Here is a 26,819-nt window from a genome sequence, read left to right as displayed (position 1 = left end):
TCCCCCACCGCCGCCGCCGCCCCGGCCGCCCCCCACGCGGCCCCCCGGCCCCGCCGCCTTACCTCGGCCGCCCGCCCGGCCCGCTCGCGCGCCGCTACGATGTGGGGGAGGGAGAGAGAAAAAAACCCTTCCTTAAGGAAATGGAGGCAGCTGGGGGGGGGGAAGGGGGGGGGGGGGAAAAAAGAAGCCGAGGGGGCTCTGGGCGCGGGGGCGGGCAGCTTTGTTCGCGCCGGGAGCCCGCGCCGCCGGTGTCCGCGAGCCGCGGCGGGGCCGGCCGGGCTGCTCGCATCACTTGGCGCCCGGCGCGGTGAGCGCTGCCCGCGGCCCCCGCGCGGCCCTCCCCACAAAGGGCCGCGGAGCTGCGTGGCCGCCGTCGCCGGCCGCGGCTCGCCTCGGCGGGCGCGGAAATTTGTTGCACTTCTTGGGGCTTTGTTTGTTTGTTTGTTTTCCCTCTGAAATTTATTTTTTCGTTATTTTGGACAAAATGTCGGTCCGTGATGTAAAAATTGAGCGAGGAACCTTGATGGCACGGGGAGCTTTGCAGAAGGTGCAGTTTGAATTCTGCTTTTCCCAGGGTGGCAGCTCGGTCTTGGCCGGATGAATCTTCTCTGCTGGCCGTGAAAACGGCCAGAGCAGCTTGTTAGTTGATTTTTTAAAATTCGTTAAGTGTTGTATTTAAAGGCTTACGGGCTCAGAGGAGGAATCGCCACCTTAAATAAGCATATGGGCTATTAATAGGGTATGTTTTCCTCTCGGAAAGGGAATTTGGTAGCTTTGACCAATGTCAGTGTGTAAATATTTAGACGTTATTAGTGACTTTTTAACATTTTTCAGCGAGATCTGTTATTTACAGTGTGTCATATGTTATTAATGCTCGTTGCCTAAGTTCCCTGGCAAATCTGTTTCTTGCCTTCTGAGAAAGTAGACAATTGATAGATTGTCCAAGGGATGGAAAAAAATGTGAGTGGGTTTTCTAACTTGAGTTCGGTAAAGCCCTGAACGCTGCCGTTGTGAGACACATCACCTCCCCTGTAACCTTCCTGTACGATGAGATGTGTGAACACTTTTGAAGCGTTTTCATTAAAATATTTTAGGTGAAGATTAAGAGAAGAAAATGCTGTTGGCTTATTTCTTAGACTTACATTTCCTTTATTTCCCCCTTTTCTCTTTAAAAGTTTTCCAAGAAATAACTTCACCAAGATGTCCAGTGATCGGCAAAGGTCCGATGATGAGAGCCCCAGCACCAGCAGTGGTAGTTCAGATGCGGACCAGCGAGACCCAGCCGCTCCAGAGCCTGAAGAACAAGAAGAAAGAAAACCTTCTGCCACCCAGCAGAAGAAAAACACCAAACTCTCTAGCAAAACCACTGCTAAGTTATCCACTAGTGCTAAAAGGTAATGTGTAAAAAAAGGATTAAGCACGTTGTCAGGTTGTCTTCCAAATGGCTGGACGCTTTTGTTGGTTTTATATCAGTAGCAATAGTTCGAAAACATTTCCTTTGCGCTCAGTTTTATTTGGACTTGAATGAGTTGTCATTCTTTAGGTGGCATATAATCCACCTCCCTAGAATTAGACTTTTAAGCAAACTCGTTCTGTACTTTGGTGACTTCAGTGAGAGTGTCCTTGAGCAGAGATTGGACTAACATCTGACAGATTGTTTAAGGAGTTGGCAAGGAAAATTTGGTGAACCCAAATTAGCTGGTACATTGAGGATGTTTCCTTTTTATGAGTCATATTCGGCTTCCTTGAAATTGACACTTAGATCAGCAGTGTCTCTTCATGAAACTTAATGATCAGAAATGGTCATGTTTGCTAGAAAATTTGTAAATTCAAGGCCTTGGCTATATTTGAAAGCAGATTTTAAAATTGTGCTCCAAATCTCCTTTCAGTTTTACAAACATTACTTTAAGTCATGCATCCCAGGTATTACTTTTTGTAATTAAGCTATGGTTATATAGCTCTGTGTCCTTGTGAGGGCAAATAAAACTGAAAAGTAGCCATTTACATTTTAGATGGCACTTGGTGAGTGACAACTTTGTCATTTTTCCTCTTCACTCTGAAACTTGTGGATATGCTTGTCACGTTAATACTCAACAGCAGGAGAAACATATTTTGTTGGATATAAGTGAAAGATCATTTGTTTCTTGTTGATTTATGTTATCTGTAATGGTGAAAAAAAGACTGTCAGTGGGACCCCATCAGTGGTAGTAGTAGTGGAATACCCATGATTTCTAGTAATTATACATCAAATGCTTCTATAGCATTAACCAATATCGACATTTTATTGATTTTTGTTGATCACAACCAAAAGAAAAAGAATATAAAAGCTGTTAAAATGTTGGCATTCTGTAGTGATATTCTGTGGATTTTCGCCTCTATTACATCAAAGTATTAATAATGAGAATATTTATGAAATAACAGCAGTCTTTGAGATAATTTAAAATTCTCAATTTGTTGTAATCTTGTTGATGAACATATTAGACACATCTTAAGTTTTGAAAGCATTTTAAATTTGAATAAAATAAGGACTGCGTTTTTTCCTCTTACCTCAGGGATGTCATTATCTCTTCTTCCAAATTTATTTAATTTAAGTGCTGTACTTAAGGTCAGGGAAAACAGATTCAGTTAAATAAGAATGCCAGAATCCTTTGGAAGTTTTTCACTGGTAAAAATATTTGTAAATTTCAAACTTTTTTTTTTTTTTTACGGATAAAATATTGTCAAAATTATTAATGTGCACTTGCAGTAGCTTGTTAACTCTTACCTTGGTAAAAGTGACTTGAAGTCATTGTCAAATATTCTAGTGCTTTCCCTCCTCCCTTCTTGTCTCATTTGCATATAAGCTTGAAAAGAGAATTTCTTTGGTAAAAAGTGTTTTAAAATACATTTTATATCCTTTACTGAGTACTAGTGGAGGGCTAGTTCTCAAATCAGGTGTAAATGTCTTACTTATTTATAGTAGCAAGTGAGAAAAAAAGCTGCAAAGTTTCTGTTAAGGGATTTGGGTTATGCCTCTGAGAACAAAGAGGAAGCAGCCATGTTAGCATTACTGAAGGCGAAGCCAGCCTTGCATTTAACTGCATGGTGGTAGAGGGCAGTGTAATTCCCCGGTTATTCTGTAGACTCTCTCAAATCCTTTTTGTCTGTTCTCATTTCACTAACAGAATTCAGAAGGAGCTAGCTGAAATAACCCTTGATCCTCCTCCTAACTGCAGGTAAGAAACAAATTTTGTTTTAATTTCAAATTGTGGAAAAATATCAAGAGATTCATGTATTGTCCTTGAATATGTGTGCTGCAGAAGAGGCTACATTTGTTTCTTTTCAGCTTTGCAAGTGGATTAAACAAAAATTGTCTTGGGTGAATTAAATTTGGGTGGAAAAAAACCTTTTTAGTGTGTATCATACACTTTGGACTTACGAATATGATTTTGTGCTTCTTGCCGGGATTAGTATGAATAGTGCTGATTTTTGTTCTGCTGTAATAGTTCTATACTGTGTTTATTCAGAAGTATATTGCAGAAACTTCTAAAATTTTGCTAAGCTTTAAAGTTACTGCTTGTGTGCAATCTGAACTGACCTTCCAAATTTAGAAATTGCTGAATGTGTTGTTACAAAATGTAAATGCAGTAAACAAGAGTATAGTTGTTTCTGTTTGATTTATTCAGTAATTTGCCTTAAGGACAAATTTTTTACGTGCTAAGCTAATGGTCTTAGTTGCTGTTTTCTAGAGAATGCATTGCTGGAATTATTTACATTTTAATTAAATGGCCTAATTACTTGGGAAAATTCTTAGTAATTTTAGTACTTGAAATTCGTGTATAAAAAGCAGTGAATGAGTTGGAATTTGTGGGAAGAAGTCATTTCAGTGAAACTCATGCAGAATAATTTAAGATTGTTGGTTGGTATAGGTGTATTAATAGTAACTGGTTGGTAATTTTTTTCCTGAAAAATTTTTTAAAATTCCTCTTACTTAGTGCTCAGTTTTTCAACAGTGACTTTATGGCTTCCAAAATTCATCAAACTTAGAAAACCAGTCTTTAGATGATTTGCATGGAGATACCTACTCAAGAACAAGAGTGGCTGCTAGAAATAAGGAAGTGTTGTGGTTTGATATGAAAATGTTTTCTTGTTTTACCTATATTTTTGCTACAAGTTGTGTTCACTTGTGATGATCAGACCTATTTCTGAAGTCTACTTGAGATATAATAGGATATAATCCAACTGCTTCTTATCATGTGTGTTAAGTGGGTCCTCCAATAAGGTGATCTGATCCTTATTTGCTCATACTTGTAATCAGACATTTCAGTTCAAAAAGGAAACATGAATGTAGACTAATTTTAAACATAGTGGTATGTCAGATCTCAAAGTAGCGCTTACGAGCTGCACTGTCCAGTAATGTAGCCACTAACCACTTGTGGTTATTGACCATTTCAGTTGTAGTCCCAAAATGAGATGTTCTGTAAGTGTAGAATACACATCAGATTTTGAAAACTTAGTATGAAGAAAAGAACTTTTGTAAAATATCTTACTGATTTTCTGAAAAATATTTATTGCGTGTTGAAATATTAATATTTTTGATATGTTGGGTTACATAAAATGTTTTCAAATTAATTTCTTTTTTTGCCATTTTAATACGGTTAGACAATTTAAAATTACATTTGTGGCTCGCATTATATTTCTGTTGAACAGCACTGCTTTAGAGAATAAATAAATCAAAGTATTTCCTTTCAGGCTTCTAAATGGTGTGTCAAATCTGTAGCCATTTAGGGAGGTCAAGTTAAATTTGCTCTCTGGAAGAATCACTTAACTTGGCAGAGTGTATTCTGGTATTTCTCATTGTAAAAGACATAAAGATCTATCAGTTCAAAGGTCTTAAATGTTTTAAAATTGCATGTAAGGTCAAACATTTTTTAAAGGTTTTTGTTGATTTTCTGCAAATGGCACAATCTAGTGTTCTTGTGTAAATCTAGCGAACCCAGTAGAGATGTGTGAGATGCCCTCAGAGGAGTAGCTTAGTGTTGCAGTTGCTGAAGAAATGTGCTGTACATGTTTAGCCCAGGAATGTTTCCACAAGGTCACTGACGATTATTTTAGAGGAAGTAGAGTCTTTCTTGGAGATAGAAAGTTTAACTTGTTATTATTTTTCTCTTTATCTACCAGATTTCCTTTCAGTCCATGAAATAATGCTTCACATTTAGTGATTAGGCTAGTGAAATAGTGAACCTTTGGGCTTGCCCGTATGCAGTAACTTGGAAACAGCATCTGGGCTTTCCCTTGTCACAACTTGTGATCACTGTCAACTATTGCAAATGACATCTTTCAGTTCTCTGCTTCTTGTTATGTATGAGTTTCTTTGTGACTGTGTGAGTGATTAAAGAAAAAAAACAGAAAATATGAGTCTTAGTAGGAGACTGGAGAAGTTTTTTTTATTAGTTTGGGGACAGCCTTCCTTCATATGCTGGACAAGTAAAATACCCACATAGTTTCGTGTGTTTTTCTATAAGTCTTCAGATTCTTTTGGGTGGAAGAACATCTAGTCCTTGTTCTTGAGCAGGAATTTGGAATAGTGAGTGTTTAGTGGAGGCATTTTAGGAATTTGACAGCTAATTTAAAATTTGTATTGTATTTTTACCTTGTGTCATACTTGTGGTGTTCTTGTAATTCACAGGTGCATTGGTGAGAATTTTAGCTTTATGATGATCGTACAGTTTAAATTTGTTAATTTTTGTCTTAATTAAAAATGGGACTCTATATTAATAAATTCTAGAATATGTGAATTCATATTGCCTGAAATCTATGAAGCCTAATTCTTTTGACTTTAATGTGTAGTTAATCAGAATTCCATTATGGTTTTGAATATGATTTTTATAAGCTTATCAAAGTACGTGACACATTTAATTCTTCCTCAGGGAAGAAATGTAAAGTATGTCTGTGTACATTCAGGAAAAAGTTGAATGGAATACAAGAAAACTCAACAAAACCAAACTTACTCAGACTTGATTAAGATTTTTCTTAAATTCCTTCCTATGTTTAATTAACAAAATATTCTTTAGTTATTATATAGCTGTGTCAAATATGTATACACCCAGGGTGATCATAGGATAGACTTAATTACTGAATTAAGTGTCTGGCTTTAAACATCTTTGAATACATTTTGATAGTATTGATATTTCTTCTTCCAATAGTATAAAAGTTTGATAAAATGTTATTTCCAATGATTTGATGGCATTTCAATTTTTAGGTATTGGAGTGCTTTAGGCCAAAGCATTCTAAACATAGGGATATGACATTTAGTGCCTTCAATTCATACTCTTTACTGTGCTCCAGATTAGAGTATAAACAGCTGATACACCAGTGAGAATGAAGGGAAATTGTATGTGCTATTAAGACATTTATGTTCCATCCAAAGAGTGTCCTTGTCCTCTCAGGACTTGACAGGTGGTGGAAGTTTAGAAAGGTGCTGGATTTTGAACTTAGCCTCTAATTCTTTCTGTATCTGAGAAAGTAGAAAAATACTCTCCAAAAATATTCTTTAATATGTTCAGATTGAATCTGTGTTAAAGTAGGTATTCAGGGACATTTGTAAATCGTTTTTGAATGTGGGAAAGACCTTATTGGGAGGGAGGTGTGATGGTATCAAGTTATAGTATTAATATGCGAAACCTGAAAGTAGGTACTAATGCTTGCAAGTTTTGCTCATTTCCTTCTTTCTAAAAAAAAAATTAAGAGAAGCAGTTAAGTTCTAAACCAGAAGTTGGCAAGCCCTGATTTATTTGTAAACCTAATTGTCTAACTGGATGAGCTCTATCTCCCTTTGAGGGTTACCACCACTTTACACCATTTCTGGGGAAGATAGAACTTCGCTGGACTAGACTGTCTGGGTTCAAATCCCTGCTGTGGCACTTAATAGCTATGTTAACTTAGATAAGGTATGGAATATTTCTGTCTTTCAGTTTCTTATCTGTATAATGAAGATTAAAATGATATCCCTCTTTATAAGTTTGTTGTGAGGATTAGATGAATTAATATGTTTAAAATTTTTTTAACAATGTAAACTTGGTCAATAAAATGGCCGTAGCATGGTTAAAGAGCTAGTTTATAGCAGTATGTCTTCACTCTTGCTGGCGTTTTCTCCAGTGCATCAGCATCCGACTGTAGGAATAATTTCATCTTAATCAGCTCCGCACCTATTTATTGAGACTATGTCAGGCAGCTGTTTTTTTGATGTTAGTAAAAGCAGTTCCTTGGAACTTGAGTAAAAAAGAAAATAAACCTAAGAACATTGGGTAAAGCTGAACAAATAGTATATCCTCTTTAAAGGAATATGCATAAGGTTAATGATACTTAATTCAGTAGAGAATGCTCTGACTGTCCAATAAATTATAATAAAAAATTTTTAAATAGTGGTGATAGTTATGTTTTCCCTTTTAAATGTTCCATTGTAGGAATTTGTAGTTTTACTGTGTTGAGAATGAGATTATATCAATGTTTTTGTAAAATTTAGATTCTGAATTGATACAGTTTACTCGTTACCTAAACATAGCATTCTTTCCTTCTCTCTGATCTAGGGAGAGATTTTGGAAGCTTTCTCTAATTGGTGTATGAAGGCAGGTCATGATCAAAATAATGTGATATCTACATAGCTTTGCTGGTTGCTTATACAATACTTGGTTTTAAACCCTCCCACACATATGGATAGATTGCTTTTTCTTTTTTACTTATACATTTGATTGTTATTAGCCAACAGTATTAGCCAGTTTATATTAGCCAGTGTGTGCTATGTGAAGGTACCCTATTTTATAAAACAAAATTGTGCCATTAATCATGTAGTCCTTTTGTTTTCAACTCTTGAAAAGAAATCCTGCAATTGCCTTTTTATAAAAATTAAATCTCAGTTGGACGCTCAATTTGTAAAACAGATAAGTATAGAACTACTCTGACTGAAGGTGTTTTCCATCTCACTCTACTGTGGTCATCTACCAAGGGTAGTTCTTATTTTATTATTAATTAATTACATTTTGGCATCAGCATAGACCTCAAAAATCATGAGGATTTTTCTTGGTACTTGGACATTCCTGATAATTTTAAATGTTTTATTTTTTAATAAGCTAATAATTGGTTCAGCATAGCTGTAATATCAATACATGAATCCAGTATGTTAATACTATATACTATAATTATTTACTTGTTTGTCTACCTTCTGCAAGAGTTAGTGGTCCTTTGAAAGGAGGATTGTCTTGAACATTTTTCTGTCTTCACACAGTGCTTTTCATGTGAAGATTTATTAAGTTAATAAATAAGTTGAAGTCTGTCAGATTGACAGGAATAGAAATTCCAGGCAAAACAATGAGTTTGGATTGGAGAAAATCTATTATATATCCCATATATTCTTTACTTTTTTATAATTGTAATTTTTAATATGATTATTCAGAGGTATTTTGTTACCATTTTTATTATAAAAGGAAATTGATTCACAGTAAAGCTAATTATTTCCCTCATATGTGCCAGTGTAGCAGGACTCAGTTCTGTTGTGACTAAAAATTTTTTCCAAAAGAATGATGTGATTGAAAATAATATTCTTCCCCATCTAAAGGTCACATTTTTATTAGGGATCTGTTAATTTCAGTGCAGATAATGTAATTAGAAAGTGTGTGAAAACTGTGCATTTAAAAAGTTGCATGGTTACCTTGCTGCTGCATGCAAGACTCAAATTGTTTTGTTCCTTTCTATACATAACCAACTGGTACCTTATTCTCTCCTTGAATAAGTTGCTGTAACAGCAGATGGATATGTTTAGTTATAAGAAAGTCAACAAGTCATTGTTCCTTAGAGTGCCGGGCGCTCCGATTGATAACGGAGAACTTGATCTGCCATTCTGGTCTTTCCTACAAAATTAAGATTAAAAACAGAATAAAACCACCTGTAGATCTAGAGAAATAGAAAATGGTTTTTTTCCCTTCCCATACTGCTTTTAACAGGAAGTATATTTGGCATTTTAGGATCTAGAAGAATAAACATCTTTGAACTTTTAATATTTATCTTGCCTCAGTTCTCAACTGGGGGCAGTTTTTGCCTTCTTATTCCCTCACCCCACCCTGGCCTAGGGGGCAATTGGCAATGCCTAGAGACTTTTCACAACTGGGGGAAGAGGGGCTGCTACTGATAATTTAGCGAGTAGAGGTTAGGGATGCTGCTAAATACCTTGTAATGCCTAGGTCAGCTCCCTCCAACAAAGATTTATCTGGGCTATAAAATGTCAGTAGTGCTGAGGTTGAGAAATCCTGCTTGTAGATGTTTATTCCAGTGCCTTGCCTCTTTAATTTTTACATAGTTTTTTTTTTTTTTACTGTTTTCCTATCTTACTAGTGATGCCTGCTGAATACATTCTCCTGTACCTTCCTCAGAGTTGGTGTCCCCATCTCCCACTACTCTTGTGCTGTAGTTTATCTTATGTTATCTGATACATGTCTTTTTTTTTATGTGAACCTACAGGAATGGCTACCTTGAGTACCTGCTAAATTATGGTCTATTGAGGCCAGAAATGCTTACAGCAGTATTTTTAATTAACTAGTCTCCTTCTAGTTAATTATACCCTCTCATGATTTAGCTTTAGGCTGGTTGTATCTGTGTGCTACTGGGAATATTGAAGTATCATCAAGTAGAAATACCATTGGAAAGTCATCAAAATTCAATTGGATTCAGTAAGTTGATTGAACTACAAACAGGTTAGAAAGCCATGCTCTTCATTTGATTTTTATTTTTATCATTAAGACAATACAGAGATTATTTACTTCTATTATTGTTACAAGTCCACAGTCCTTTATTTCAAACTCTTGAGGCCAGTAATGTTTGAGAATTTGGAAATTTTAAGATTTTAGAAAGGGAATGTGATACATTTGTTGTGTTTTATGTAACACCGCCAGTGGGATCTGGAGAAGCACTCCATAATCAAACACATTCATATTTCTACAGTCAAATTGTATGAATGTTCATATTAAAGGGATAAATAGACACTACAGATAGTTTTTGGTTAGTTCATGTTTGGTGTTGCTGCCAAATTATTTTTCTCCAAACTTACTTTTTTTTAATCTTTGATTTTTAGAGCTTTTGGGATATTCCAGAATTGCGGGTAAGCAATTGTGGCTCTATAATACTTCTGTTACAATCACAAGTGACTTCAGCTATTTTACTCATGGTGAAAGGGTGTTTAAAGTCTTGTTCAGCTTTTCTTTCTTTTACCTGTTTCCTGATAGCTGTTTTTAGTTTCTCAGTTGTTATTTTTGTACTGTTGCTTTTTTTTTTCTGTATAACTTGTGTGCTTAACTAGAAAAAAGTTTAGACTCTTGATTTTAGAATTTTTTCTCCTTAAGGTGAAACTATAAGTATCAGTTTCTTTTTAAGTTATTCTGTGTACATTGGATTACTTTTCTACTTTGCTATCAGAATTCTCTTTTAACCATTCTGTTCATTCTGGATATACAAAATTACACAGAAAGGAAGATATCCTTTAATACATAAGCTCAGGACTTGACATTTTTATGTATGCATTTTGTCTAGCATTTGAGTGCAGTTAGGCTGTAAAAGGAGACGTTGAATTTTGCTAAGCTGCGTTGCGTTAACAAACAAACCTAGAAAGCTTATAACATGAGCATATAAACGTTTGTCTCACTTATATGAAGTCCTCTTCGGGTCCAGGGACTCTCCTGGTTAGCTCTTCCACGTGTTGGCTCAGATCTGTGCAGCTTACATCTTGTAGCCCTGCCATTTGGAACATGTGTCCAGGCAAGATAGCTAGAGGGTCATGTGCTGGCTGTTAAGTGCTTTGGTCTGGAAGTAAGGCATGAATTAATCACATGGCCTCGACCAACTGCAAGGTGGCTGGAAAATGTCGGGGAGCATATGGATATTCAGTGAGAAATCGATTTCTCTCCCTATATACAAAGGATATATACTTCATGAATAAGTGAGCACCCAGCCTGACACTGCTGGATTCCATAGTATAGTGCCTATTAATATGCTATTTTATTTAATTCCCAAAACAATCCTTTGAAGTATCATTCTTCTTAAGATTTCAAAAGCTAATCTGAGAGTTGTCACACATGTAGTGCATATACATAACAGCTCCAGGGCAAAAATTTAGGCTTACTTTTTTTTTTTTTAAATACATTTATTTATTTATTATTTTTGGCTGTGTTGGGTCTTCACTGCTACTCGCAGTTGAGGGGAGCAGGGACTGCTCTTCGTTGCGGTGCGTGGGCTTCTCGTTGCGGCGGCTTCTCTTGTTGCAGAACACGGGTGTTCAGGCTTCAGTAGATGCAGCACATGGGCTCAGTAGTTGTGGCTCATGGGCTCTAGAGCACGGGCTCTATAGTTCTGGCGCACGGGTTTAGTTGCTCCGCAACAAGTGGGATGTGGGATCCGCAGCATGTGGGATCTTCCCGGACCAGGGCTTGAACCCGTGTCCCCTGCATTGGCAGGCAGATTCTTAACCACTGCGCCACCAGGGAAGCCCTTTAGGCTTACTTTTTACGTGAAGGTAAGCACTTTTGCTTTTGTACACTGCTGCTTGAGAAATTGGGTAAAAGCATTCAGAGTTGTTTAAGGGTTTGTAGGTGCATGTTTAGTATAAGTACATCCCATTTGTTTGCTTATAGTCTCTTGAAGGATCCAAAATACTGTATGGTTTTAGAACCTGGCAAGAGAGGTCCAGATGGTGAGTTGGAGAAAGAAGAGTTGCCTTCTTCGGCTTGGGGGTGCTAGGATCACCTTGAGTTTTTTTTTTTTCTTCTTCTTTTTAAATCATTCAGAAGCATTTTCTTTTCAAGGAGCATTCCCCAAGTTGCCAGCTTTCTTGGTTATTCTCTTGCCTTGTAAGGAAGAAGGTCAGGGATTGAATACCATCGTAATGGAAAAGGCAAATCTTTGTTCTCTGGCTTGTAGTTCCTTGTGTAAGGCTTTTCTTTGGGCAAAGCAATGAGACTTTAAATCTGCCTCTACTTTTTTGTCTGGGGTATTGTGAAGCAGTCTGTGTTTATGAATTGCTTTGAAGTTGGAAAAAAAATCTATGGATAAGAATTTCTAGCTTTATGGAGAAAAGTCCTAATCACATAGGATTTTAGGAGTATTTTAATGCTGATTTCTCAGCAACATGTGCACTTGTTATTTTTTAATACTGGTACTAGATCTGACTTTTTATAGAAATTTGGCTTTATATTAGATCCCTCTTAATTTTGTCTTGTTTTATATCGTTTCATAGTTTATTTAAACACTATTTTTCCTAAACTTGTGAATTTATACAAAAATATTTCCAGATAATAGTATGGAGATTTGCTTTTTTCCTAGGAGTCTCTCTGGAAGAGGAACTGTTCCACTTAGCAAAACAGACCTAATGTTTTCAGTGTGACCTAGGTTGATATAGTTCATTTTAGATTGATAAAACTAAATGAGTTTTATGAATCAAATCTGTGTTTTGCATCTTGTCTAAATGCTGTATTAAAATTAAAATTTAAAGCTTTCAGGTTTTTCTTTCTGTTGACATTTCATCAGTTTTATAAGGGTATAAAAGGAAATAGTGTAAGCTTGTTTTTAGCACCTGTTTTCGATGTGATGGTCAGTAAGATGTGATTAACCTTAAGTAATAGCAGGAGGGTCAAATTTCTAGAGTTATTAAATTTTTAAAATCCCAGCCTCCTGTTTGGTCCTTGTTGTAAATAATAATTGTTTTAATTTTATGGTTATTTGCAACAGATAAAATTTTGAAAGGAGTTGCAATATTGCCTTGTTCATTCATTGTCCAAGGTTTAGTCTGTCTGTTTTGGAGGGATTTGGACCAGTTTTGCCATTGTGAAGTTTCTTTGCCGCTTCACTGTCCCAGAGTAAATATACTTTGTCATTCTGTTTAACTTCTAGCTTGTCTGGGGAAAAATAAAGACATCTCTAGTCTGAAATTGCTTTTGGGAGTATAGCTCCACATGTTTTGGTCTGAGTGAAAGGCCTAGGGAAACATGAATTTTGTTACCTTTTTATTTTATTTTCCTTATAAATCATCATGATGATTCTCCCTTTATATCCAGGGGACTCGCTTTTTATAAACACCATTCGTTCCCTTTCTGAGGGTGGTTATTTGTAGTTTGTTTTGCCATTTACCATCTTATAGGTCCTTTACAAATGGATCATTTTTTTACATTAAATTTTAGTAAGTCAAGAATCCATTTATTTAGGGTCCCCAAGAGAATCAATCTCAGAAGATTGTGGCTACACATTTTTTATGGCTTCCTACTGCTTTCTGTAGTCTTCTCAATTTAAACAGTAGCAACAACAAAATATAGAGCGCATCATAAAGCCTTGGCTTTATGGCTTTATTTTTGTTTCACACTTGTTTCTAAGGGTATTGGTAATATTTGTTGGATTTGTAAATACTTGTAGTAAATTTACCTGCTATCACAAAGAGGGGAAATCTGGCATTTGAAGGGTTTAAACACAAACTTAAATGCATGTGACCTGTGTGGAATTCAGTGACGGTTTTAACTAGTGCACCTTTAGATTTTCTTTATTTTATTTACATCAGTGTCTGTTTAAAATTTTTAAAGACATTTCTGTTATATCCTCCCAGATGCTTAATATCCCCATATCCATTAGAGGACTATGCCAAGTATTCATTTTGTTCTTTTATAAGCCCGAAAATAAACATGTTGCAAATGATCGCTTTTCCCTCCTGCTGAGGTTTCTTAATTTTTTAAAATTAACTTATTATGGAGAACTTGAAACATATACAGAAGTAAACAGACTAATGTGATAAATACCCTTGTAGCCTTCACCCAGTTTCAATAGTTACCAGCCTTTGACCAATTTTGTTTCATTTATAACACCATACCATTTCACCCTCCCATATTACATTGAAGCAAATCTCAGACATCATTTCATCTGCATTTTTAAAGAACAGCTATTTCAGTGTGCATTTTCAAAAGGTAAGGACTTCTTTTAATTTAACCACGATGTCATTAACACATCTAAAAATATCAAAATTCTTGAATCAGTCATTGTTCAAATTTACAAATGTCTCAGGGATGTCTGCCTTCCTTCTTTGCAACTAATTTGAATCAGTATCCAAATAAAGTAGAGACACTGAGATTGGTCGATGTTTTTTATGTATCTTCCAATCTATAAGTTCTCTCTTTTTTTGTTTTTGTCTTTCTCTTTTTCGTTTTTGCAATTCATTTAATGAAATAGGGCTGAGTTTCTAAGTCTGGATTTGCTTATTGCATTCTTAGTCATAGTATAATATCTTTCTTTGTGTTCAGTGTTTCCTGTAAATTTGGGAGTTAGGTCAAGAGGCTTGTTCATATTCAGGATTGATAGCCCCCCTCCTTTTTTTCTTTTGACAAAACTGCCTTATAGGTTGTAGTGAACTTTTCTATCAGGAAACACTTAAGATCTGATTGTCTTTTTGTGATGCTGGTAGCCATTGGAATACATCTCTTAAGAGAAATTTACCCACATCTTCCATTTGGTTACCAATCCGGTGAGTTACATAGTGAGGGCAGAATAAGTGGTTAATTCTTCCCCTTGTTTATCAGATTTATTTTTTTCTTCCTTTTCAGAATAATGAGTTGGTTTCCTATTATCATTTTCAGACTCATTGTGAACTTGTATTTGTTGTGTTTCATTACATTGCAGTACTTCAGTATATTGCTGCTGTAGTCCTTACAGACCTTCTTAATTTTAAATAAACTTCAACTTAAATTGCTTTGTCTTAGGAAACTTTGGATGTGTAAAAGTTGCATGGACATATTTGGTGGTAAAAAAATGCAAATGCATGTTATTCAACTTAACCAATGCCCTGGGTGTTATTTTTAAAACAGAATACTTACTGAAACTATTGCTTTAAACATAACATATTTTCCTGGCCACGTCTTCATTTGTCAAGGGATAATCAATGTCTTAGCATTAGAATAACCAAAATTCCTTTATTAGAACTCTATGTCTCTTCTTAAGTTCTGAATTAAAATAGATTAAGGTGGAATGCAAAGACCTTTATCAGAATCAAATTATCACAAGAATTAAATTTAAAAATGAACTTTGTTGTTCATTTTTATCTAAATATACAAGAAGAATACACAAGAAAAGCGACCTTCTTTGTCTGTTTACAGTGTTTCTTATTGGTGTCCACTTTGGCATTTTGGACTGGGTTGTGCTTTGCCTTAGAAGACACTGAGCATCCTTGGACTTCGCTGACATAGTGCTAGTAGGGCCTCTCCCAGTATTGTGGCCACCAGAAACCAACTCCTCCTCCCATTTCCAAATGTCTAGGGGGGAAGAAGGGTTATCATTTCCAGTTGCAAATTACTGGTCTAGATTCCACATTATAATGATAGCAAATCATAATGCTGTAATAAAAATATTTTTGTATAGCATTGCTTTAAGTAATGTATAATTTGTAATAGACTTCTTATGTAAAATCTATCATGACCAAGTGTGTATGATTTTACTGCATATGAAATTGTCTTCTATGCAAAAAAGATATTTTCTTCCTCTAGCATTTTACTTTTTTTACACCTCCCCCAAACTCTGAAATCTCATTAAATTTAAGCTTTTTGTATGACCTTAACGTGTACATATACACACTCTCTGGCAAATATGTATCTTTGTATATTCCTTTGATCTTTTTATTGTGAGTGAATTTGATTTTATTTACAGGAAAATCTTTGCTCTTAACTGGATTTTTCTGCTAGCCCATTGCCTGAAACTGAACCTTTCCTTTTCATTTATCTCCAGTCTCTTTCCAATTATTAACCTTATCCTGTTTCTGAGAGTTTTTTTTTTTTTTTTAAGCCCATTTAATTGTCATCTTTTCTCTTCTTATCCACTATCTGGCTGCCCATTTATCTTTTAGTTTACTGAGCCATATATGTAGCCACATCTCCACTTTTCTGTCTTGTATTTCTTTCATCTTTTTGTAATCTGGCTTTTCCTCTTCTGTTTTATTTGAAAAAGCTCTTTGGTAACCTAGCTGTCAGTGTTTTCTTCATATGACTTATTTTAAATTTCTTTTTTGTTTTAACTGCCTGTCTTCTTATATGTTTTTACTTTCAACTTCTTTTTTGATGTCCCTGAAATGTCTCTTCTTTCTCCTAATTACTCTTCTTTAAGTATTTAGTATTTCCTCTTATGTGGGATATTATTCTTTTTTTTCACTCTTGTATCTTTTATCCCTTCTCATTTCCCCTGGGCACTCATGCCACATTGTGTCACAGCTGCTTTTTGATTATGGAATTCCCTCAGGAATTTTAGTGGGTGTCCGTCAAAATGTTCTGCATTTGGTTCTTAACTTATCTTTATTTTTAATTTCTCTTATGTATAAAAGCTATGCTGTGGCAGAAGTGGTCTGTTTCCCACCCCCTGGGCATAACATGGGTTTCTAGGTTCTGCATCTCTGTTTACCTTCTCTCACTGCATAGAATGTCTTTCATCCACCAAACAGTAGTGCTCCTTTAAGGCCCATTTCAAATCCTACATCTTGTGAAGCCTTTCCTGCATATCTCTCTTTTGAGAGACTTACATATTTATTCTCTGCTACTTATCGCCTCTTGTCACATGCTCTTTCTTTCTAACTGAACTGGGCACCAGAACTGGGTGTGGATCTTATGTTTCTTTATATTTTCACCTCTTAGTATAATACTCTCGCACTACATTTTAGGATAATGTTAATGAACTCCTAAGTTGAAAGTAGTTCTGAAACTAGCCAAATTCTCAAAGGTGTGGCATACCACAGGAACCCTACTTTGACCATACATCCTGGTTTATATCTTTTGTCTTGGTGTAATTGTTAAGAGCATTTCCTTTCACTTTCAGAAATATCCCAGTTAGTATGGTAAGTTGTAGGGTTACCTTACCCTAATGCTATATGTGCGCAGTGTTCTGGTTAGCCTTGGTGAATCAAAACATTCTTGTAATCAGGCACTGTCCAAAGCAGAGATTCTAATTTCATAGTCCAAGGGTGGCCTGAGAATGTGCATTTTGAGAAGCATGTCTTAGGATTCACGTACTAGCTACGCTGTAATCAGTTTTTGAGAAATAGTGCTCTGAGGTTTAGGGTCATTGTTGGGACGAGGAGAGTTGGGAAGGGACGGGAGATAATGAAATACCGTTTATTCTCTATGAAGCTAGAGAACAGTTAAGGTTGTGTTTCTTACTTGGTTTTTAATGGCTAGCTGTTTCTTAACGTAAGCACTCTCTATACTTTGATTGCCTGTGTCATAATGCAAAAGATTGGTAAAAGTGGGAGGAGTGTGAGAAACATTAGCGCCGTGTGCATATGTATATGTGTGTGTGTAGCTAATGACTTAATGAGGGCATGAAATTTTAGTGCGAACAGCTGAAAATAAAAGTAAATCAGAACTTAATAAGGTGCAACTTTGGAGGAAGATGGCATTAGCTAAAAGCACCAGAGACATCCTTAAATCTTACTAGATGTTTTTATTTAAAAAAAAAAAAAAGAAAATTTAAAACAAACTTCAACAGCAGTCTCTTAACGATAATCGACAGAGGATGATTCATTTGAAAACATGGATTAGATTATTTGTAAAATAACTTTTAAAAATTTATGCTTAATACTTTTATTAAATACTTTTCTCTATAGATTTACAATTAAGATGTTTTAAACTTCCAAGTGGTAGCTCTTTCCCATGTTATCTTTTATTCTAGAGCATAGGAAAAGATGACAAACTACCTTAAACATGTTTTGAGGCAAATATGACCTAAGTCCCCCAGCATGATACTAGTACTGCCAAAATGACAATGGTCTAATTTCATTGATGAACAACGAGCATTAAAATTGTAAAAACAGGGGCTTCCCTGCATTAAAATTGTAAAAACAGGGGCTTCCCTGGTGGCGCAGTGGTTGAGAATCTGCCTGCCAATGCAGGCGACACGGGTTCGAGCCCTGGTCTGGGAGGATCCCACATGCCACGGAGCAACTGGGCCCACGAGCCACAACTACTGAGCCTGCGCGTCTGGAGCCTGTGCTCCGCAACAAGAGAGGCCGTGACGGTGAGAGGCCCGTGCATCGCGATGAAGACTGGCCCCTGCTTGCCACAACTAGAGATAGCCCTCGCACAGAAACGAAGACCCAACACAGCAAAAATAAATTAATTAATAAACTCCTACCCCCAACATCTTCTTTAAAAAAAAAAAATTGTAAAAACAAATAGAATACCCTTCAAACAAAGGGAGTTTGTTGCAAGACTGAAGAATGGCAGTTCCCAGTCCTCTGATAAGTCACAACAGTAGGCTAAAGAAGAAAAGTTATTGAGCTTTTCAAGAAATACATAATATGATATAACTAAAAAAAAGAAACAGACTTACAGATACAGAGAACAAATTAGTGGTTATTGGGGGGAGGGGCAGCATAGGGGTAAGGGATTAAGAGGTACAAACTGTTATGTATAAAATAAGCTACAAGGATATATTGTGCAACACAGGGAATATAGCCAATATTTTATAATAACTATACATGGAGTATAACCTTTAAAAATTACCAGTCACTGTATTGTACACCTGTAATTTATATAATATTGTATATCAACTGTACTTCAATTTTTTTTAAAAAAAAGAAACACAATATGAAATAAAAGCATTTGGTACATTTTATCCACTCATAAGTTATGGACATTTTGATTGTTTCCACCTTTGGGCTGTTGTGAATAGTGCTGCTGTGAACTTGTGTGTACAGGCATTTGTTTGAATACCTGTTTTGAGTTCTTTAGGGTACATTCCTAGGAGTGGAATTGTGGTCATATACTTGCCAAACTGTTTTTCACAAAGTCTTTGCTACTTTACTGTCTCACCAATAATGTATGAGGGTTCGAATTTCTCCACGTGCTTGCCATACTTATTTTCTGTTGTTTATTTGTTTGTTTGTTCATTATAGCCATTCTGGTGGGTGTGAAGTGGCATCTCATTGTGGTTTGGATTTGCATTTTCCTAAATGCTCCTGATGTTGAGCACCATTTGGTATATTTTAACTGACTCTCAAATCTTAAACAGTGAAGTAGAAGAGAATTTTTCCTTGAAATAATAAAATATGCTTCTCTTTAACAAAAAGCCAATATTCTATTTGTTGAAAATACTTGCGAACAGTTCTTTTAAATTTAGGGGCGGGGGGAAACCAAAGGTGCCACCATTATAGTTAGGTAATAACTGTGACTATAAAATTCCCAACTATTGGGAAAGCAGAGACAGATCCCCCCCCCACCCCGCCCCGCCTGCAAAACAAACAGAGGAGCAAAAACTGTCCTTTTGTACATCCAGGAAGTCCAGCTGACCCAGATAAAGGGCTCTGGAGTTAGACAAATACAAGTTCAAGTCCCAGCTCCAACAAATTAACTGTGAGCTTTTGAGCAAGTTATTTAACTCTTCTCTCAGAAATGTGGATAATAATCCTATTTCATCTGTTTTTTTTAGTGAGTTAGATATTACATACCTTGTATATGTTACATGTAATGGTAAATAGCAGTTATATGGAAAAATAAACAGGCATGTTTATGGAAGAACATTTTGAAAAAATGAGGTATTAGAACCAATAATTGTACAAGAAAATAATTCTAGTCCACAAATAGCAGTGATGAGTGGGACAGAATAAGAAAATATTACACAGCATGGTAATTGATTTATTTCTCTGGTAAGAGTTAAACTTTTGTGTTCAGCGGCCATCTTTTGCATTTTTCATTATCAGCATTTAGCCCAGTTTCTAGCACGTGGAAGATACATATGTATTATTTTAAGTTTTGTTGAATACAGGTTCAGATTGACAGAGAGTATATTAAACAAACACCTTAAAAAAATCTGTTAAAGTAACTTTCCAAAACATGGAATTAAGAGTATTTATTAAATCAAGTTGAGGTAAATGAATAGTGATTTTAAAAATTGTTAATCGGCCTTCCCTCGTGGCGCAGAGGTTAAGAATCCACCTGCCAGTGCAGGGGACATGGGTTCGAGCCCTGGTCCGGGAAGATCCCACATGCCGCAGAGCAACTAAGCCCATGCACCACAACTACTGAGCCTGTGCTCTAGAGCCCACGTGCCACAACTACTGAAGCCTGTGCGCCTAGAGCCCGTGCTCCGCAACAAGAGAAGCCATCACAATGAGAAGCCCGTGCACCACAACGAAGAGTAGCTCCCGCTCACCACAACTAGAGAAAGCCTGTGCGTAGCAACAAAGACCCAATACAGCCAAAAATAAATAAATAAATAAATTAAAAATAAATAAATAAAAATTGTTAATCACAACTTTTACAATATAATCTCCATATGGATGAAAATCTTAAATACACTGTAAAAAGTCAGATACTTATGTGTAACATTTCAGGAGGTTTGGGGACCACAAATTTTCTTCCAAGCTCTAGTTTTATAAATGGATTATTACATTTACTGTAAATTAGTATGAAGAAACAAATTAAAATTTGTCACTTATTCAGGAAAGATACTTGGGAGAGAAATAACTTTATACCCTTTAGAAAGTTGAGAGCTTGCATGTTGAAAGTAGAATTAAAAGAGCTTCTTAAATAGCTGGTGAAAAGAAAAATAAAACTATGTTTTGCCTTGACTTTCCCCCTTACGAATGTGTGGGGGAACAGGAAGTGGAAATATAACAAAAGAGAAGATTTGGAGAAGGGGTGGGTTAATGGAGCACCAGATCAGTAGGTTTGTTCAAGCACAATGGAAGGAATAGGCGGAAAAGTAGAGAAAAAATAGAGATTAGCCTAATGAAACTCAAAATTGAAGATAAGGATCCTGACGTGGAAGGGCAATAGGAAATCTCTGCAGAGTATTGAAAAGAGGAGTTGGGATTTAGAGGTGTAACAGATGAGCCTGTAAAGTGAGTTGTAGTGGTTAGAGACTTAGGTAACTAATTGACGCATGGATGCTCCTAGGGGGAAATGGATCTGGATGCAGTTCATTGTTCAAATCAATTAATATATTATTTTCAAATAAGAATGAGGAAATTTTATAATTTTACCTTTTTAAACCTCTTATAAGACAGTGCTATTCTCACTTTTAAATACTTGGTGACTAAAAAAAGTGACATTTATATATGTCTTTGTGTTTTAATAATGGAAGTTTACAAGGAAGTTGTACTTTTCTAGCTGTTGCACATTGGGGATTCAAGGACTTGAGTATCACAAGCAACAGGCATTAATTACATTATCACAGAAGCCCAGTTGTCATTAGTAGGAACTACATGTGGCCTTCCACGCCTAGCTGGCAAATAAAATTCTGGGAATTAGGTTGACTTTATGATTGGCCTACTAACCACCTCTTGAAATGGATTTGTTTTAATGGATTTCTGTTTTGATGAAAATGTGTATCAGTTGTTGGCTGCATGACAAAAGCACTAGTACATTAGTAACAGCATAATGTTCAAGTATATAATCTATATCATATATTACATTTATTCTGTATTTGTAGTGTTCACTGGCGTTAACAAGTCCTAAGAGGTTGTATGAAAAGTGCGGAGGTGGGACAGGAAATGTAGATTGTGTAAATTGACAGATGCTTATCTCTTTTTTGTTGTTAAAGACAAACTTAGAAATGATTACAAATGAAGAAAGTCCTCTAAACTAATAGATTTAGACGCTATGACTTAGAACAGGGCTGTCCAATAAAAATATAATGCAACTCACATACGTAATTTTCAATTTTCTAGTAACATTAAAAATATAAAAAATGTGAAATTAATTTTAAAGTTTTTATTAATGCAGATATCCAAAATTATTATTTCGACATGTAAACAATATATACAGAATCTTTGAAATTTGGTCTGTATTTTACGCTTACAACATATTTCATTTCAGACTAGCCACTTTGTAAGTGCTTAATAGCCATAGGTAGCTAGTGGCTACTGTATTGGACAGCATGGATTTGGAATGTTTGCCGTGTCTTTCTATCTGTCATGGGTTAACTTGTCTTTTACTCCCTCTTACCACTTTTTATTGTGCATAGATTTTAAGAACTGGGGCACACCCCAGTTTGTAAAAGTAAGATTAATAACCTTTCATGGCTGGAGGTAATTAGATGTGAAAGGTCTAAAAGAAAGCTCAGCACCCAGTGTAGAAATGCGAGCTGTTTTCCAAGGGATTCTGTTTTGAAATATATTTCTCTGCCCATGATTCTTCATTATTGCTGTCTTAGGGTAGTATGTGCATCCTTTTTACTTGAGAAAGAATCTTTCCTTTTTGTGAATGGAGAGCATGTCTTGAACATCACTTTTGTGACAGGAAGTATATTTGGCTTAATTAGGATTCCTAGATGGAGGAGTTTATTTAGTAAGGAGGTTACATTGGACTTAAATGTATTATTATTGGTTTTCTAAGCTGAAATGTCATTTGTTGTGAGTTTAATTTTTTATAGTAACACCTTTTAAGCAAATGTAAGCTAATGTACTTGTAACTCTTTTACCTTGTTACGGATAACCTTGCCATTAGCACTCATGTTTTAGACAGTCTCTAATGAGCAGATATGGTGTTCCCACTCTGGGCATTTTTAGAAGTGCCACCTTAATTCAAATTATTTGTGTCTTATTTTCTAAGAACTTAATTCCTGGAGGGATAATATTATCTCAAGATGTAAAGTTGACTTAATCTAATTACAGTTGGACCTTATTTGATGTAAACTTTAAATAAGATAGTTAGTTCTCTGTTTTTCTGGCTTGTGATTTTTATTTACTACCCTAATGCCATAGTCATTTTGCTGTTTTTGAACACTTAATTTGAATATTAAAAACTTCATGAAACAAAATTTGCTGATAGTACACGGTAGAACCAGACTATGTTTTCTAAGGCTTCTAATCTTTTATATTTTTATACCATTTTTTCTTATGTGTTGAATTATGACAAGTGTCACTTAATTGGAGGTATGCATGCCCATTTGATGCAATAGCTATTACTTATTGACTGTGCTAGGTACTTTGCTAGGTAATGTACATGTATTTATCTTTTTTCTCAGTTCTCTCAGGGAGATATTATAATCAACTTTTTAGAAGTGAGAAGAGTAAATAAATCTTTGAGAGATTATGTAACTAGTCTAAAAACATGCTAATTAATTGTGGAAGCAAGCTTCAAGCTCAAGTCTGTCTGATCCCAAAAGCCATGCTGTTCATCACAATGCCTTAGATATTCTGACGGCATCAGGTGTGAGTGTGTGTGTGTGTGTGTGTGTGGGCACGTGCCTTAGTGCATGGCTGTGTGTATTTGTGTGTGAGAATGTGTATGTGGGGTGGCCGTGAAGAGATGATCATAATCATTTTATCACAGTACTCCGTGAATACTTGTCAGTTTATGCTTGTGTTGTGTGCACATGCTTAGGGCTTGTTTCTTTTTAAAGAGGCCTAGGCATTATAGTCTGCTATACTTGTAAGAAAGTAATATATATTATGTAGTGACGATCAAGGCTGCTGTTGCTTCTTGGCCTTTTGCCAGATGTAGTTTTGAAGGCTAGTACTGGTATATTAAATCTTAAGGTATACTGTATCTTACAAAGAAAATATTTTGAAAAAAATTTAAATAAAACCTAAGAGTTTATATTTGCATATACTTGCGTACTGGCAGCCTGTAAGCCAAACGTACCATTGTGTGTTTGTGTGAACTGTTTTAAAAAACTGATTTTGAATGCCTGTATCGAGTCACTTGGTTTCAGTAGTAGAAAATTCAAACCAAACTGGTTTGAGAAAAGCATTAATTTGTTGGCATTAACTGAATAATGGCACAACTGAATAAGTTGTCTCACGTAACTGGAAAGTTCAGGGTAGAGTTGGCCTTAGGCATGTCCTCAATGTCTTGACTTACCTCTCCATCTGCCAGGTCTGTTTCCTTTTAGTTGACTCCAATATTGTACAGGCTTTGTCGTTGCAGTTATAGAATAACTGCTAGTACCTCCCAGTTACATCCTTTAGGTTCAGATGCAGTATGAAATAGTGTGAGATTACTGGCCCCAGTATTTCTGTCAGAAGTCCAGTTGCATCTCCATAACTCTAATTGGGTTCATCATTGAATCAATCACAATGGGATGAGTGGAGTAAGGGTGAAATGTTATGCACTTATGGTTCATGCCTATCCCTGATATTGGGGTAGGCGTATAGGTTATGAGAAGGGCTGCAACTGTGAAGTGGCAAGTCAGGTGAGTGGGGCAGAGTAGCAAATCCAATGTGCATTTCTTTTGGGGTGGCAGGTATTCTTTATTTCACCATAGTCCTCACTCTTTCAAGCACGCTGGCTTATTTAAGTAATTTACATTACCTGCTTGGTACTTTAGAGTACTTGTTTTTTTTTTTTTTTCGGTACGCGGGCCTCTCACTGTTGTGGCCTCTCCCGTTGCGGAGCACAGGCTCCGGACGTGCAGGCTCAGCGGCCACGGCTCACGGGCCCAGCCGCTCCGCGGCATGTGGGATCTTCCCGGACTGGGGCACGAACCCGTGTCCCCTGCATCAGCAGGCGGACTCTCAACCACTGCGCCACCAGGGAAGCCCGGGTTGGGTTATTTTTTAAATGACTTTACCAAAACAAGTTTATTTCTTGGTTAAACCTCAGCCAGATGTCTTGAACTGCATCTGGCAGTTTTTTAGAAGACCTTGTAGCCAAGGTTTCGGCATGTATGTATAGTTACAACTAGACCAGGAGCTACTAATCTAAACACCAGTGGATGGGCTGCTGTAGTTGGAAGGAAGAGGTTCCAAGCCTAGCCCTTCTGTAGGAACAGAATCAGAGGCATTTCTAGAGTCCCTGACTCAGAGCAAGCCAGAACTGGATGGGGTAGAGAGGCACAAGTCTGTGGCACTATTTGGGATTTGTGTCAACAGGTTAAAATTGAGTGGGATCTAGAATTGAGTACAACTAATGTAGAAAAAAACCTCTTCCGACAGGATTCTCTTGCACTGGCATTAGATTCAGAGCCTTAGGGTTTGCTCTCAGGCATGTCTTTGCATGTTTTAAAGACACACCTCTCCACCCATTGTCTATATTTACTCTCTATATTGATGGGGATTTCCGATTTTGTCGACTTCCACTCTTTGCCTTTAATCCTTTTGAGTCTAGGGTGTCGGGATAAAATACAGGACACCTAATTAAATCTGAATTTCAGTTACACAACAAATAACTTGTTAGTATAAGTATGTCCCAAATACACATGGGATATGCTTATACAATATTTCTTGTTCATATGAAATTCAGTTTTAACTGGGTGTCCTGGGTTTTCTTCAAATAAACTTCTTATTTTGAGATAATTGTAGATTCATACGCAGTTGTGAAAAATAATTCTGAGAGACCACCCTGTATTTTTATTTGCTAAATTTGGCAACGCTCTTTGGGTCTTTTCATCATAAGGCAACCCAGCCTCAAAGCAGTTGTGTTTTGCCAATAATAAATATTAGTTGGAAATCTTTTGGAGACCCTCTAATACTTCAGAGAAGACTGATTTTTGAAAGAATAATGTTTGAGTTAAGATACTACTAAAAGTACTTCAACATTTTCAAAATTGCAGAATAAAATTACTTGAAAAGCTGTGCAGGATACTGCATTGGAAATGTTAGGAAACAATGAACTAATTTAGCTTGAGACATCTCTGAACAGGTAATATTTTGAGCCAGGTAGTCTCAGATCTCTTTCATCGCCCAGTCCTTTAAAGTTGTTACAACTCCTTTGACCCAGATTTGGCAAGAGGGTTTATAGTTCTGTCTTTTCTAGCAGTTTGTGGTGATTTCAGAACTGTGGAATTATAATTTGCCTACCACACCTTTGAATAAGATGGGAAACAGAAAAGACCGGATGCTTCCAGTTTTCAGAGTTCTTGCGTCAAATTGAATCAGCTAGCTTGTTTCAATTTGTCTTTTTTCCTCATCTTGACAGGATAGCATGGGGAGAAACATGACCAGCTTGTTTCCCACACAGCTACTTAGTCAATCCCAGCTGTTAATCTTCATTGGTAAACAAACCTCATTAGTACTTTTATTTCAGAATAGACTGAACTGGGGGAAAGGAGAGGAAGTAGAACTGTGAAGTAAAACTGTGTACTAAGTAAAACTTAGTAAAAATTGATCATCTCTCTTTTTCCTTTATGTTTGGAAATAGTTGGGTAAATAGCTCTAGAACATTGTTCTCTAATGAGGAGATGAAAATTGGAGCTGGAATTAATTAGTCCACTGGACCTTCCATTGGGTCAGCTCTGGTCTCCAGCTTTACCTCCTCTGGAGGGGCAGTGCCTCGATATGTTCTTCGTGTCACCACTCCCTGGGAGGCAAGACAGTGCGTGGAGGCCTTTTCGGCAGTGGTGCTGCTGCAGGGCTCCGATTATAACAGCATTGTCCAAAGAACTTTCTGCAGTGGTTATAATGTTTGATCTGCCACATGTGGGAACTGAGCACTTAAAAGGTGCAAATGAGGAACTGAATTTGTAATTTAATCTTATTTTATTTTTTATTGAAGTATAGTTGATTTACAATGTTTCAGGTGTACAGCAAAGTGATTCAGTTATTATACCCATTTTTTTTCAGATTCTTTTCCATTATAGGGTATTACAAGATATTGAATATAGTTCCCTGTGCTATACAGTAGGGCCTTGATTATCTTTTTCTATATAAGGTAGTGTGTATCTGTTAAACCCAGATTCCCAATTTGTCCCTCCCTGATTTTACTTATTTTAAATTTTAATAACCATATGTGGCTAGTGGCTACCATAGTGAATGGAGTCTTAAATCTTTATCCAAGCTTCTTCAGGAATAGACAGGTCAATTTGTGTTTGTTCCCCAAGCATACACTGAAAATAAAACCAAA

At 36.4% G+C, this 26,819-nt stretch overlaps 1 protein-coding gene across 5 annotated transcripts in view; it reads left to right on the top strand.

Annotated features, from left to right (window-relative positions):
• UBE2E3 (ubiquitin conjugating enzyme E2 E3) overlaps positions 1 to 26,819 on the top strand; it is a 105,622-nt gene that overhangs the window by 4,799 nt on the left and 74,004 nt on the right. For 4 of the 5 annotated variants that reach the window (XM_029226087.1, XM_029226089.1, XM_029226086.1 and 1 more), the window contains 2 exons: positions 1,176 to 1,394; positions 3,165 to 3,215. In XM_029226087.1, the coding sequence (XP_029081920.1) occupies positions 1,201 to 1,394; positions 3,165 to 3,215 (245 nt within the window). In that variant the 5' untranslated portion in view covers positions 1,176 to 1,200. Of the gene's footprint in view, positions 1 to 290; positions 548 to 1,175; positions 1,395 to 3,164; positions 3,216 to 26,819 lie in introns of those variants that run through there. The other variant, XM_029226088.1, reaches the window with a different exon arrangement.

Source organism: Monodon monoceros, unplaced genomic scaffold, assembly GCF_005190385.1.
Source record: "Monodon monoceros isolate NGI ecotype Baffin Bay Population unplaced genomic scaffold, NGI_Narwhal_1 Super_Scaffold_16, whole genome shotgun sequence".
In the NCBI taxonomy this organism is placed as follows: domain Eukaryota; kingdom Metazoa; phylum Chordata; class Mammalia; order Artiodactyla; family Monodontidae; genus Monodon; species Monodon monoceros.
The sequence above is the reverse complement of the archived record's forward strand: the minus strand, read 5'-3'. Positions and strand labels throughout refer to the sequence as shown.